The sequence below is a fragment of the Hylobates moloch genome, unplaced genomic scaffold, assembly GCF_009828535.3.
Source record: "Hylobates moloch isolate HMO894 unplaced genomic scaffold, HMol_V3 SCAFFOLD_22, whole genome shotgun sequence".
NCBI lineage: Eukaryota > Metazoa > Chordata > Mammalia > Primates > Hylobatidae > Hylobates > Hylobates moloch.
In genome coordinates this window covers 15941278-15955036 of record NW_026652297.1, presented here as the reverse complement: position 1 = coordinate 15955036, position 13759 = coordinate 15941278, and the positions used below count along the sequence as shown (strand labels likewise).

Here is a 13759-nt window from a genome sequence, read left to right as displayed (position 1 = left end):
GTGTGACTCTTGGAGCTTTCGTGCTATTTTATTTGTCTACATGCTTTCTCTACTGCCTTCAGCCACTGCATGCCACATCTGTCCCATGGTAACCTCCAAAGGAAAGTGACCAAGATCAATAGACTTGCTATCCCCTCTTGGTGAAAACCCTCCTCTCCCCTCACTTCTGAACCACCTCAGCTCCTCACTGCTCACGGCCCCTGGTCCTGTTCCATCTCACAAATGGCCGTGAGTCTTTTCTGCACAGTGAGGCCCAGACCCCCCTGTGATTCACCTTTGATTGTGGAGCACCACCCAGCACCCCACACAGCAGCCCCAGGGCTCCTTTGAAAACGTCCACCTGGTTACTCCTGGGCTCACGGCAGAGCCCTCAAGCTGGAGACCCATGGAGAAGCCTGTCTCTTCCTGCCTCGCCAGTATCAAGCACTCTTTCAGATCCTCCGAGGCCACACCCCTTCATGCCTCAGGGTCCTCCTACCCTCTCCTCCCTCCCCACCACTTTCCCCAAACCTGGATAAGGCTTCATGGTAATGTCCCCATGGCAAAGCAGCCCACCCGGACCCCTCAGCTGAGGCTGAGTTCCCTGGCAGCTTCCCTCCTAGCCCTGGCTGTCCTTCAGGGAATGTTCCACTGCTGTAATTCATCATGTGAGCATTTTTGTGTAGTGTCCGAACTCCTTGCTGGCCTGTGGGCTCTGTGGTGAAGGGGCTAGCCTGTTTCATTTCCTGCCATGTCATAGTGCCTGGTTGTGGTGCCCCACCCAGAAAGTTCTTGCCAAAGGTGTGTTGAATGACTGGGAAGACTTGAAATAAAGGACTGGCCACCCCCGCAGACCTCTGTGGGAGTCCATGGCTCTTCCAGTGCCCCCTGCCTCCTCCTCCTCCCCTTTCCCCTTCACGGCGCTCTCCCAGAGCCTAGCAGCTTTCCACCCCCCTATCTAGGTGCCCTTTTCCTTCCCTTCCTTTCTGCTCACCTCAGTTTCCCTATTTTGCTTCCTACCCCTCCCCACTCTTAACAGAACTAGCTATCACAAAGAAATACTCTGTAAATATGTATCAGATATATGGAATCATATTTAGGTTTAGATTTCTATAAATTAAGGAATCTGGTGTTTATATTTTTATGTCTCTTAAAAAGGCGAACTCCACTCAATGACATCACTTTGGTGTTGCTTTGACCTGGTCGGTTCTTTCTGATATTTCAATGGCCTATGATACATTGAACAAGCCCTGCATCTGTTTTAAGCGCAGGAAATGGATTCTCAAATTGAGCAACTTCACGCTGTTATTTTAGCCGCAGAAGCTGCCAGGTATTTGGAGTTGGAAGAGTATGCAAGAGCTCAGCAACCTGGCAAAGGAAGCCATTGTGTGGTGGAAGGGACAAGTCAGTTGGAACCAACTTGGGGACACCTGTGCTCCCCGCTGCCCCATTGCCCTGCAGCGTGGGTTGGAGCTCCCCAGGGGCTCTGGGCCCACCCACAGGCACCCTGTGCTAATAGTCATTGTGAGCTCAGACCTCCTGTCCTGGGCAGATGGAGGCCCCAGTGGCAGAGACGGTGCCACCAGGCAGTCTTTTGCTGAGGTGTGGGAGGCTGGGCTGACCCGACTTACAGGGCTCTGCAGCGTGCCCAGGCTGTGTGCCCAGCACTGGATCAGGTGCCAAGGCCTTGGAGAGGCATAAGAGACAATCTTCCAGAGAAGGCCCTGCTTTTTTGTGACCAGTTCTGGCCCTCCAGTGTAGCCCCGGTGTGCCTCAAAGTGTGCAAACATACTCAGCTGCCATGGCTCCGTGGTGAGGGTTGGGAGAGCACATGTCAGCCCAGGCCAGCCATGGGAGATGGCTAAGCTGGGTATCCTATACCGCCCCAGGGGAGCGGGCTGGAAATGGCTGGGTCCCGCCTCCAGAAGGGAGGGGTACTGAGCCAGCCAGGCAGAGGTGCTGGAGCCTGGCCCTCATCCAGGGGTGCCTGAGTTTGGAGGCTGGGGGCTTACTGTGTCCCCGCCTCTCCTCTGCTGCCTAGAACATGTCCATCTCTGTCTAGCTACTATGCCTGTTCTCCTCTCCCAAGACCCAGCTCAGTGGCCACCTTCCTAAGGAAGTCTGCCCCAACTCTCTGTCTTGGGTGAGACTGCCCCAACCTGTCCTGGGAGACCCATGCTGCTCCCCATCCTTGCTGGTTGGACCACCAACACCCAGATTCCAGCTCTGCTGAGGCCATGTATTCTCTCCAGCAGGAGTTGGGGAAGACAACACAGCAGGCCAGTAGCTCCTGTTGGGGACCTGAGCCCAGAGGCTATGTGTAGCCAGGGTGACGCAGTCCTTTTCCCTGCTATGTGAACTGAGAGAGACTCACCCAGCTAGGAACTGCCCAGCCCTGGCTTCTGTGACAGGCCAGGCTGTGTGTTCAGCCTTCAAGTTCTAGGAAACCTACAGCCTTCAGACACATCCCTTTCTGGGTTTATGCTAGTGTGAGTGAGCTTCTGTCCCTGCTGATGTGGCCTATGACCCTTCCCTGCCCTGATGGCCGGGGCTGCCTCAGCAGCCTCCACACATCCACATGCACACACAAGCTTTGTGCCAAGCTCACAGGCCATGCCCCTGGAAGGGCATGCACTGAAAGCGCAGTCTCAGGCGGGCTCCTGGAGGACAGTGCGAAACGCTCCATTCCTGCCGCTAGCACACTGGCACCTGCTCCGGGCTCACCTGTTCTGATCATGGAAGTCTCCGGGTGGGCACTCAGCATCCCTTTGTTGTAGAATTCACTCTTGTGATACATGTTGTTCTCAAACTGCCTCAGAGATTGAGGAGGTTTTAGCAGCTGCCAGTTCTTGTTGTCTGGGAAGTGGTCCTCGATGAACAGTGCAGGGTGGGTGAGGAAGTAGAACTCATTGTAGCTGGAGCAGAGACAAGCTGGTTAGCAGCCAGCTCTATGCAGGGGAGGCGAGGGCCCAACACACCCACTGGAGTGGTCCTGTGGACACCCTGGATGGGAAGAGGCACCATCTCCAACCCTAACGTGGGCACTGGAGACTCCTCAGTGGATGCTTCCAGAAATTGTAGTCAAGGCAGGGTCTGAGGTCCCTTCTAAGGGAAGGCCACAGCCTGCAACTGTGGTCTGCACTTAGTGCCCTAGGCTGTCGAGGGGAAAACTGACTCCCTCATGCTCAAAGACAATCAGAAGTTCAAAGGGGGGAAAGGCACAGCCTGTGGACCACGCAGTGGGGTCATGGGAAGGCAGGGAGACAGAGCACTTGAATTCACTGCCTCCATCTACCCCTGCCTGTTTCTGTGCTGTGCAGCTGTGCTGGTGGGGACCTTTTGTGGCTCTCCAGGGCCGACTGGAGTGCTGCCTCTCTGGATGTCAGTAATGGGGATCAAGAGAAGAACAGAGAGGCCCTTCCTGAGATGGGGGAGGCTTTGCTCTGCCTAAGAGGAGCAGTGTTGAGAATAACAGAGGTAAAGAGGGTATCTGTGAGTACACGAGCCCTGTGTGTAGGATGTGTGTGCACATGGCTTGTATTTGTCCCATGTGTGGGAGTGTCAAGATTTAAGCTGCAAAAATCAGAGAGAGCACACTCGTGTTTCTGAATAAAAAGGGATCTGAGCTGCTGATAACATCATGATCCATGAAGAATATTGTATGTAGCCTCAGGTTAAGGCCAGGATTGGCCAGAGCCCCAGAGGACAGAAATGCTCCAGTCCCCTGCACCCCCGGCCACCCTGCCCCACTGTGCCTCACAGTGACCCTGCACCGCCAATAGCACCCCTTCCCTAAAAGCCACAGTCCTTTCCTCAGAAATGTGATATGGTCTCACTCAGACCAGAGAGGAGAAGGAGGCTGGTGTCTGGGCAAAGCAGTAAGAGAACATTCTGGCATTTGTGCCTGGTGGTGTGGTCAATGGCCAAAGTCTGGAAGGGAACCTGCCAACAACTAAAGAAGGCTATTAGCCCTGCCTTTCCTCACATGCAGTCTGGGGGCAAATGCTGCAGGCTTTCAGTGCTTTGGTGGAGGGAGTTATAGGGAGCCAGAGGGGGGAGTTTGTCAGTGGAGGGTGAGGCGACAAAAGGGTCTGAGCCCTCACAACTGGCCTGCAGCCAGCCCACTTCAGAGCCGGGGAGGAGTGGGAGTGGGACCTCCTGGCTCTCCTTCCCCTCCCGCTTGGCCTTCTCCACCTGCTGCTTCATGCAACCTGGCTCCTCCTCCACTTTCACCTGCCAGACGCCCAGCAGAACTGAGACAAGTACTTACAGGAAGGTGAATTTGGAGGTGGTGGTGTCCACCAGGCCGCTGCCCCAGGTGCTGTCCACCAGGTGCCATCTTCCCTCCAGGTACACAGCATTCCAGGCATGGTCAAACTCCCCTGAGAAGCTCTGCCCTGTCTGGTAGCCGAAACCCTTGGAGTAGCCAGGCACGGTCATACACTGCACTCCAGCGAGCCTGGGGGCAGGACAGGGGGTCTGAGAGGGGATCCCGCTGCGGCCTGCCTCCAAGTCTGTCCATGGTCTCAGGTTTCAGGCATATTTGCTGCCCGTCAGTCCTCCCTGTCTATCCCTTTTCTTGCTTCTTGTACTCACATATAAACAGCCTTGAGGGCTTTTATCTCTGGGCATGGGGGACAGGGAGATACAGTGCTGGCTGGTCCTGTCGGTACAGACTGGCTGCAGTCTCTGCTGTCTGCTCCTCCCCTGAGACCAACATCATTCAGATCACTTCTGAAATGTTCATCCCTAGAGCCTGCTTGACGCGCTCCTCAAGCAGCTCTTCAGGAGGAAAAAGTGGGGGCAAGCGTGAGGCTGGCTTCAAGAAACTAGGAGCCGGGGAAATGACAATGTTCCTGCCATGAAACCTACATGTAAAGGGTGAGCACAGCTGCTAGGAGAACCAGGGTGCTTCTGGACATGCGACTGAAGAGATGGGTCTCGTGACATGGGTGAGGTGTTGGGGGGTTGCTGGTTGTGAGGGTACAGAAGCCAAGCCCTACTCCCCTGCTACTCCTCCCAAGGATGCCTGCACAGGAACCCCGGGGCAGGCAGTGGGTGTCTCCAGCCGTGGGCCAAGGAAGACTGGCCAGCTGCCAGTTTGCTCAGGTCTGACTGGCGGGTCTGTCCTTTGTGAACATGGTGCAAGAGCTGTCATGGTGCATTAAGGTCATTTGCTGACTGCCTGCCCTGGCCACAATTCTGGAGTCTCCTGTGGCTGTCCTGAGGGGAATGGAAATGCTGACCAGTCAACCTGAGCTTTGGGGTCCTTTTGACATTGTGCTCCCCCACTGCTCATAGTAGAGCTGGCACTGCTTTCTGGGAACCTGGATGGGAAGGTGGGCATGGGTCACCTCTGGGGAAGACATAAAACTAGACATTTGGAGCTAAAATCCTGAGGTCCAAGCCTGGGCTGTGGGCACCAGCCCAAGGCCAAAGCAAGACCCCTGGGTGTCCTTTCATGGCCAGCTGGTCTTGCTCCTCAGCACCCCTGCTCCCCTGAGGACAGCCAAGGGGATGGACTGTGCAGACAATTTCACTGCTAGTCTGACCTAGGGACATCCCATGCTAGCCCTCCTAGGGCCTTGGTGTAAATTAGAAAAGGTGCCCCTTCCTCAAGACATTTTCCTTGCACTCATGGAAAATTGGTGTAATAGATACACAACCTGTGAAACCGAGGATGTGCTTGATGCCCCTTTGATGGGGCTCCTTTGAGCACCACACAAGCTGCTCAGTCCCCAACTCAGTGCTGACCCTGTGCTCTACTCAGCTGAGCTGAGTCTGCAGTCCAGGGTGTTGGTGGGGCCTGTTTCAGTGAGATGGGCCCATGGGGCTGGACCCTTCCACAGACCAGGGCTGCAGCCTCAGTTGCTCTAAACAAGAGGGCCATGGAGCCTCCCAGGGTAATGGGGTGAAATGGCCATGCAACTACTATAGGAATCAGGGGAATCTTCCCTGTAAAAATGAACGTGTAATTTAAAATTAGCAAAATATTGGATTAAACATTACTAATATATATCACTTGCTGAGAGTCATTGGGATCAAATGTGATGTCCTGAGGGTTAACAGATTGTACTTTCCCTGCCATCAGTGTTTCTTCACATGCATGCAATGATGATGTGTTACCATGTCTGCCTTAACCTCTGCTCATCTGGGAAAGTCCGGGCCACTAGTGCTGAGGTTCCTTAGGGGCTTGGAAGTTTTCCAGCCCTGGCCCTTTTGCCTGTTGCTTCACAAAAGGAGGTTCAGGCCTCCTAAGCCCTCTAAGGAATCCCATGAGAACATACCAGCTGGGCTCTGTGGGAAGGCTTCTGGGAGCACTTGGGGGCATGGGGACAGACTGCAAGAGAAACTAGATCCCGGTGTTGTGATTTTCTGCTGGCAAAGGCCATAAGCCACTCCAGGGCAGAAGGAGGCAGTAGCTGAGGAAACCATGGAAGGAAGGGGAGAAGGGGCAGCCTGCATACCTGCAGTGCCCCCTCCTCATTTATCTGCAGTGCAGAGAGCGGAGGGTGGTGGGGAGTGCTGAGGGGATGCAGGGCTGAGGGGGTTGCTCTCGGGATGAGGAAGTCTGGATGTGTTTATAGTCTGAGAGGAAACAGCTAGCAGAGAGGGACCAGAGGAAAGCAAGGCCAGAAGAGTAGGTGGACGTGTAGGGGTGGGATACACATTCCATAGGAGGTGGGGCCCCATCTACTCAGAGACTGGGTGAGGAGAATAAATGTTGTGAAAAATATTTAGGAGCTAAGCAGTGCCCCTGACACAATGTGAACTGACAACAGCATGTCAATCTCTCCAGTCAGCACGATGTCACGCCGATGCTGTGTGTGTGTGTGTGTGTGTGTGTGTGTGTGTGTGTGTGTGTTGCCTGTATGCACAGAGAAGGAGGGGCAGGGAGTGAGAGGGGGAGAGATGGCACAAAAGGCACTTGATCTCTTGGCAATGGGATTATAGGTGATTTTAATGTTTTTCTTGAAACTTCTCCATATTTTCTAAATTTTTAAAAATGATTATGTGTTACTTTGAGAATTGGAAAAAAAGCCATAAATACTACTTAAAATTATATTCTTCAGGAAATTACTTTCCATTGCTGCCTACAACGTCTGTGCATATCACTTTCTAGGATGATGTGGAGGGATAAGAGGAGTCCTGGGAACAATGGGGCTTGGAGAATGGCTCGTTTTGCATTAAGGTGAACTGATTTAGTGGAGCTGTGGACCTCTGGACATGCTGCCCACTGATGCTTGTCCTCTGCTCAGAGCCAGCTGGAGTCAAGGAAGGACGGAGAGGAATTTAGCATTTGTGCAGCCTCCAGGTGGTGGGGTAAATCAGAATGGGTATGGAATGTCCTCCTGGGAGAAGCCATATCCTAGGCCATGTGCCCAGGGGGACATCCTGCCCTCAAGGGGGTGAAGTGGAGGCAAGATTGGAAAAACCAAGTCAGGGAGCAGCAGTGAGAGCTTGCCCCAGCCCTGGAAAGGAAAGCAGGAGGAAGAAGCAAGGGGCAGGGATGTCCACCTGTACTGCTCTGAGTGGGGGTGGTGGCCCCTGAGCCAGGAAATAAGGTCACCTCCCAGGTCTAATAGTCACCTCTAGGGTGACCTTGCCAGGCTTATCATGGGCAGAGAGAAAGGTTGGCATTAAATGATTTCCAGGGGTTGATTCTTCTCTGACAGACTGAGGAGAAGCTGGGAAGGCTGTGGGGAATGCCTGAGGCGGAAAAAAGATGAAAATATAAACTCAGCTAAAAGCTTATGCCATACTTGACTCTGATATGAGGATATTTTATTACCTGGCAGCAATGTGCCAGATGAATTGGACAAAGAAGGTCATAATGTAAAGCATTATTGTTAATACGCCATAATTCTCCTGCAAAATCCTCTGTATGTATAAGACGATGATTGTGGAACTCACAGGAGTTTTGTCTCCAGCAACTCTTGCTAGCCAGGATGAACCACAACTCTTTCATGTCACCAAAAGATCACTGGCCACACACACTGTGTATAAAGCACTGTAGCAGGGAATACTATAACATGACATGGCGCCATACAATGCAACACAATGTAACAACATAATAAAACATAATATCCCAAAAATGAGGCTCAGTGGCTGCCCTAGATGTGCTGATAGGTGGAAGGAGGGTGGATATGGGAACTGTCACTGGAACTGTCTCCAGAACTTTGCTTATAAAATGCCAGTCTCTAAGCAAAGCCCTGGAGAGCCCAAAGGTGGAGGAATTCACTTTGCAGGCAGGAGCTGAGAGAGCACTGAAGGAGGGGCAGAGCACTAGAAACATTTCCACCTCCTGCAGAGCTCCGACCAGCCATCCCAGAGCTTAAAATATCTCCCAAGGAGGTTTATTTAATGACCTCAGACTGCAGAATCTTCGCTTCTACTTTACAGAATCGACAACCTCAATTCCGCCTCCATAGCTCATGGCTGATATGTATCCCAAGCCACAATGAAAACATGGATGTAAGATGCCCTGAACAGGCTGCCAACGAGCACCCTGGAGGGTTTGGAGAAAGCTGCAGCCCCCCTTCTCCAGCAATATCAGGGCTCAGGGACTCAATCAGAGAAGCCCCAAGGGCTGCAAAGGACAACATGGCCACCAAATGTGGCCTGATGGGAAGAGACTGAACAGAGGGGCAGCCAAGCAGAAGGCAATGTCATTACCTGGGTTACCCTTGATGAACCCTGAAGCTGCTGAGTCTTCTGTGAATGCATTATCCTTATTATTTAAAAAGATCTGTGTGTTCCAGTTTGGTGCAGTGTATCCTAGTGTATTAATTTGGTATTATTTTATACTGAGATGGTCCAGGCCCTGCCATAGGAACTGTGTGATGCTCCTACAGTCAGCACCAATGCCAAGCCCCAGCAGCAGTGTGGCTGAAATATCTGGGTGGGCAGGTGCACCCTACACCAATGGGCTCTGACCACAGTAGACTTTCCGAAATCTGATCACCTCTCCTAGGATGTGTGAGCCAAGTGAGGGAAAAAGGGAGAGTGTGTGCCTGTAGGAGAGACCATGAAGTATGCTTTTCTTTTGGTATTTTGTTGAAAATACTGTGGTTTCTATACTGCAGCAGGACAAACAAACCATGACTTATCTTTCACAATTTATGTACTTGATTTCTTATAATCTGACAATGTGTTTATATTTCTCCCATGTTCTCTCTTTTCCCTTTTCTTACACACCACCCTTACAGCTAGGTCAATAACTAGTAATCTTGATAATAATTCTCTCTCCAGGGCCCCATGCAGAACCTCATGAGACGTGACTTCAGAGGCCTCCTCTCTGACAGGTGAGGGAGGCGTCAGCTTTTCAGAGAGAGAGGCTGCCTTGCCTGGGGACACACAGCTAGCCAGTGGCCAAAGCAGCAGTGGATGCAGTTGTCCTGATCCTGATGCATAGTTCAAGAACTTTTTTTTTTTTTTTTTTTTTACATGTGAAAACATCTATTGGGCAAACGGAAAAAACATTTGACCTCATATTCCTCATACCTGACATGGTAAGTTAATTTTTTTTTCTTTTTTCTTTTTCTTTTTCTTTTCTTTTTTTTTATTATTATTATACTTTAAGTTTTAGGATACATGTGCACAACGTTGCACCAGCTCTTTTGTAAATCAAGATTTTGTTTTGATCTATACACTTGTAGGTGGTATAGAGAGTGAAATGAAAAGATGGTTTGCACCAGTGACATAACTCATCCTAGTGAGTGCCATCCTTTGGTGCAGCTATAAGGGTGGGGGAGCTAAGATGTCCCTTTCAGAGGCCTTATACACCAGCATCAGATTTGGTGATAATTTAAGGTTATCCAATGAATCTGCATCTCCCGGAAGGCTTAGATGGCCACTGCCTATCTTTTGGGGCCTTTGGAACCAAGTGATGTTTTAGGATTATAAGGGACATACTGCTAACCAGAAGCAGCCATCTGTACACACCCCTGCCCCTGCTCTCGGTGACAGCTAGAGAATGAGTGGAAAGCCAGCTGACATCTGATTGGTGACAACCAGCTCCCTCAGTGTCAGGGCTCAAACTTGTAATAAGTGCCTGGCTTTATCCAAAGTCTCTGAAACCTGCTAGACGGTGATGCTAAAGCCATGCTAACGGGAAGAGAATTTACTGGAGGCTGACTCAAGGGCAGCAGTCTGGGGAATTAAGCTTGGCTCCTGCGAGGAAATTAGGCAGAATCAATTAAGGATGCGGGCAATTGAGGCAAAAAGAGAGACATTAATGTTGGATGTTAGAACGTCAGAAGGAAACTGGACCAGCAGTTACAAGCTATAGCACTAACCAAAAAACCCCACATCAGTAACTTGGGAAAGACAGAAGGAAATGAACGATGTTGTGAAAATATCTGAATTCCTCCCCCAAATTACTTTGTTAAATCAGTCTTTAATGAGGCAATTTCAGGGAGGTGGAATGGACTGGCAAAAAGTAATGATGTCCGCCCTGACAACCAAGCAGGGATAAATCAGCAAGCGCAGATTACATGTCCTCAGTTATTAAGGAATTAGCTAATTAATTTACCAAACTTTTGGCAGTTATTTTAAAGGTAAAGAGAGTTAGTAGAGGGATGCATAGATAGGTTACTGATCTTTAAAGAAACAGTTAAAGGAATTCAGGGGACTGTGAGCTATTTTTACACATCTCAGGCAGTGTGAGGAATTTTGCACACGGTAATCGCCATGTTGGAACTAACTTTAAATGATGCAAAATGTTAGGGAGAGTTTTAATGATAAGCTGCAGGCCAGAATAGGGCCATTGTTAAGTATCTGGACCAGGGCAAAAAGCTGACAGTTTCACTCAAGGCAAGTGTCAATTTTCTGAATCTATGTAGGCTGGCAGAGTCTGTAGGAAAGTTCCACAGAGCAAAAGGACTCCAATCAATACTCAAGAAAGACAAGATAGGTCAAAAAACACCCACCCCCAAATCGGGTTGGTAACCCCCGAACTGCAGTCTCATTGAGTCTTATAGCCCTGCCAGGGAGGCAATCTAGTCTCCAACATATAGATGAGAGCACTGAGGCTGCAAGAGGTTAAGGGCCTTACCAAAAGGAACAAAATTAATAGGTGGTAAATTAAAAACTGGGAGCCAGGTCTTTCTGGCTTTAACTTTGGCACTCCTTCTAAAGGATGCTAGGATGCTTATACTGGATCAAGGAGGCGATACCACTCTAAGTGGTAGACCCAGGTCTTTCTAGCTTCGAATCTGGCATTCCTTCTACAGTATGCTAGAGAGCTTATACTGGATAAAGAGGAATATATCCTGGAACTGGAAAAAATACTAAGCATTTTCAAATTTGTAAAATCAGAGGAAAATAATCATGTTCTGAAAGATGCTAGGCACAAATGGAGCTAAGAGACTCGTGGCTATTTCATCAGTTAAAAGAGAATTCCACATTCCATTCCACATAAGTCTGCTAGGAATATCCTGTCATTTCTTTTTTTTTTTTTTTTTTGAGACGGAGTCTCGCTCTCTCACCCAGGCTGGAGTGCAGTGGCACGATCTCGGCTCACTGCAAGCTCCGCCTCTCGGGTTCACGCCATTCTCCTGCCTCAGCCTCTCCGAGTAGCTGGGACTACAGGCGCCCGCCACCACGCCCGGCTCATTTTTTGTATTTTTAGTAGAGACGGGGTTTCACCGTGGTCTCGATCTCCTGATCTCGTGATCCACCCGCCTCGGCCTCCCAAAGTGCTAGGATTACAAGCGTGAGCCACCGCGCCCGGCCCTGTCATTTCTATATGTGTCTTTTGAGGGCCTACTGGGTGTAGGATTCTGAGATGGGTATTCGCAGGGGAGATAGAAGCAGAGAGGAGATAAAGGCAAATATAGACGTATACAATCGACAGGATATATGACAACAACTGAGCACAGGTAATTCCTGTATGCACAGAACACAGTCTGGAAAGGAATATGACCAAATGTCACCAGCGTTAGCTCTAAGTTGTGAGATTCAGAGTAATAATTTCTTTTTTGCTTTAGTGCATTTTATAAACCATCTACAATGAATGGTATTTTTTAAATTTAAAAATGTTATTAATTGAAAGCATAAGGCAACACATGAGTTTGGTGTGCAGCTGGGCTGGGGGTACCAAGGAAGGGGAAGGTTGTGGGCTGTCCTGGAGCGGGGCCTGGAAGGAGCACTGGGGAGAGGGAGCAGGTGTGCATGCAGAGGTGGTCAGGAAGGTGGTGTCACACAGTGCAGGGCTGGAAACTTGGCTGAGGTCAGATTTTGGAGGACTTTGCCAGACAGTGTGATCCTTTAGTGGTGTTAGGAACCCAGGACCAGGGGAGGCTGGACAGAGAGGCCAGTGAAGATCTAGGTTCCTGGAGAGGCCCACAGGCAGCAGGAGGTATGCTTGGGTCTGGGGTAGGGGGTGGGAAGCAGCCAGGGTGGCATCTTCTGTACCCTGACCTGCCGTGGCTGCCTCTGGGGCTGTGGTCTCAGGGATTGGCCTTGAAAGTGAGAAAAGGGAAGAACAGGAAGCAGAGCAGGAGGCTTAGAGTAACTCAGCAGCTGGGTAGGTACCTGTGCTTGGCAGTGGTGATGGGGGGCAGGAGGCAGCACAACAGGGGGTTTGGGCCAGGAATAGGTTGCATGCACCCAGTGCTCAGCAGCTGCCACCTCTGCAACACAGGCCATCACAACTGGCTGCCTGTGGACTAATGTTACGCTTGGTTTGATGAATTGCCACCTGCAGTTCTGGTGGGCTGACATCTGGGTGCCTAAGAAGACTCACTCCCAGAAGCCTAGAAAGACAGTGGGCAGCTGTTCATCCCCCCCCGGGGAGGGGTTCTTTGATGGCCCCAGGGCTAGCTAACTGTTTTCTGCAGGAACCCAGCAGACCTCAGAGGGTAGGCTCAGGAAGCTGTGGGGGTCAGTGGCCATCCCCTCCCCCCACCCCACATCTTGAGCCTGTTTTGAGTCACTGGGAACTGGCAATGGCCCGTTCTCCTGCTCAGGCCAGAGCTGTCACCCACCCCAGCAACCTGGCCATATGCCCACTCCCAGAGTGCTGAAAATGGAGCCCAGCGACTCCAAGAGTAGCCGCTTCCTAGTGATTCAGCTGTCCAACTGACAAATCTTTTCAGGTGGGAGATCTTTTGTTTCCCCCAAAAGAGGCCCCCTGTGTCAGCCCTGAGGACAGCCTTTCACAGTCCCCTTGGCATCTGCAGCCACTGTCCTCCCGCTCCCAGGCCTGCCATTCTTTTAACCTTCAGCTGCATAGAGATGGGAGAAGGCAGAAAAAGGGCTTTTTATAACCAAATTATCTCTGTGCATTCATCTGCCATTATGTTAATGCATCGTGAAGCCCGGCAGATGGTACAAAGTCAATTATGCTGGTGTTAAAAAGGGAGAAACTGACCTTTTCAGGACTCACTTGGGTTCCAGAGCAGAGTTTGCAAACTCAGGTTTCAGGCCTGGCATGTGGGCAAAGGCACATGGCACTATGGAAGAGGGAGAGGGATGGGTCTGGTGGTTAGCACGGGGACTCCTGTCTCTCGTACCTGCACATTCTCTCAAAGAGGCCAGCATAGCCGTCACAGTTGGTCTTCTGGGTCCGCAGGATGTCAGTGGGTTTGAAGGCTTGGCGATCCTTCTCTTGAGCAGCTGCAATGTCGTACTCTACAGGGCAGGTGAGGGGATCATGAGGAGCCTGAGCCTGGGAGGCGAGAAGACTCCACCCCAACCCCCAGCTGTGCTCTGGCCGTCACCAGCCCCAGGAAACTACAGTGGGCTGAATGGAACTACAGCCCTAGCACAAATGGGA

At 50.9% G+C, this 13759-nt stretch overlaps 2 protein-coding genes across 5 annotated transcripts in view; one reads left to right on the top strand and one right to left on the bottom strand.

Moving 5' to 3' along the window:
• Positions 1 to 13759, top strand: part of CEP63 (centrosomal protein 63) — a 165149-nt gene that overhangs the window by 111966 nt on the left and 39424 nt on the right. For 2 of the 3 annotated variants that reach the window (XR_009211720.1, XR_009211721.1), the window contains exon 13: positions 9232 to 9491. Coding sequence is in view for 1 of the 3 variants with exons in the window: in XM_058433771.1 (XP_058289754.1) it covers positions 9232 to 9288 (57 nt within the window). In the remaining 2 variants the exon portion in view is untranslated. Of the gene's footprint in view, positions 1 to 9231; positions 11332 to 13759 lie in introns of those variants that run through there. The other variant, XM_058433771.1, reaches the window with a different exon arrangement.
• Positions 1 to 13759, bottom strand: part of KY (kyphoscoliosis peptidase) — a 47934-nt gene that overhangs the window by 2614 nt on the left and 31561 nt on the right. For both annotated transcript variants that reach the window (XM_032144243.2, XM_032144244.2), the window contains exons 8-10: positions 13497 to 13614; positions 4250 to 4438; positions 2704 to 2894 (exon numbers count right to left, since the gene is read on the bottom strand). In XM_032144243.2, coding sequence (XP_032000134.1) covers positions 2704 to 2894; positions 4250 to 4438; positions 13497 to 13614 — 498 coding nt within the window. The remainder of the gene's footprint in view (positions 1 to 2703; positions 2895 to 4249; positions 4439 to 13496; positions 13615 to 13759) is intronic.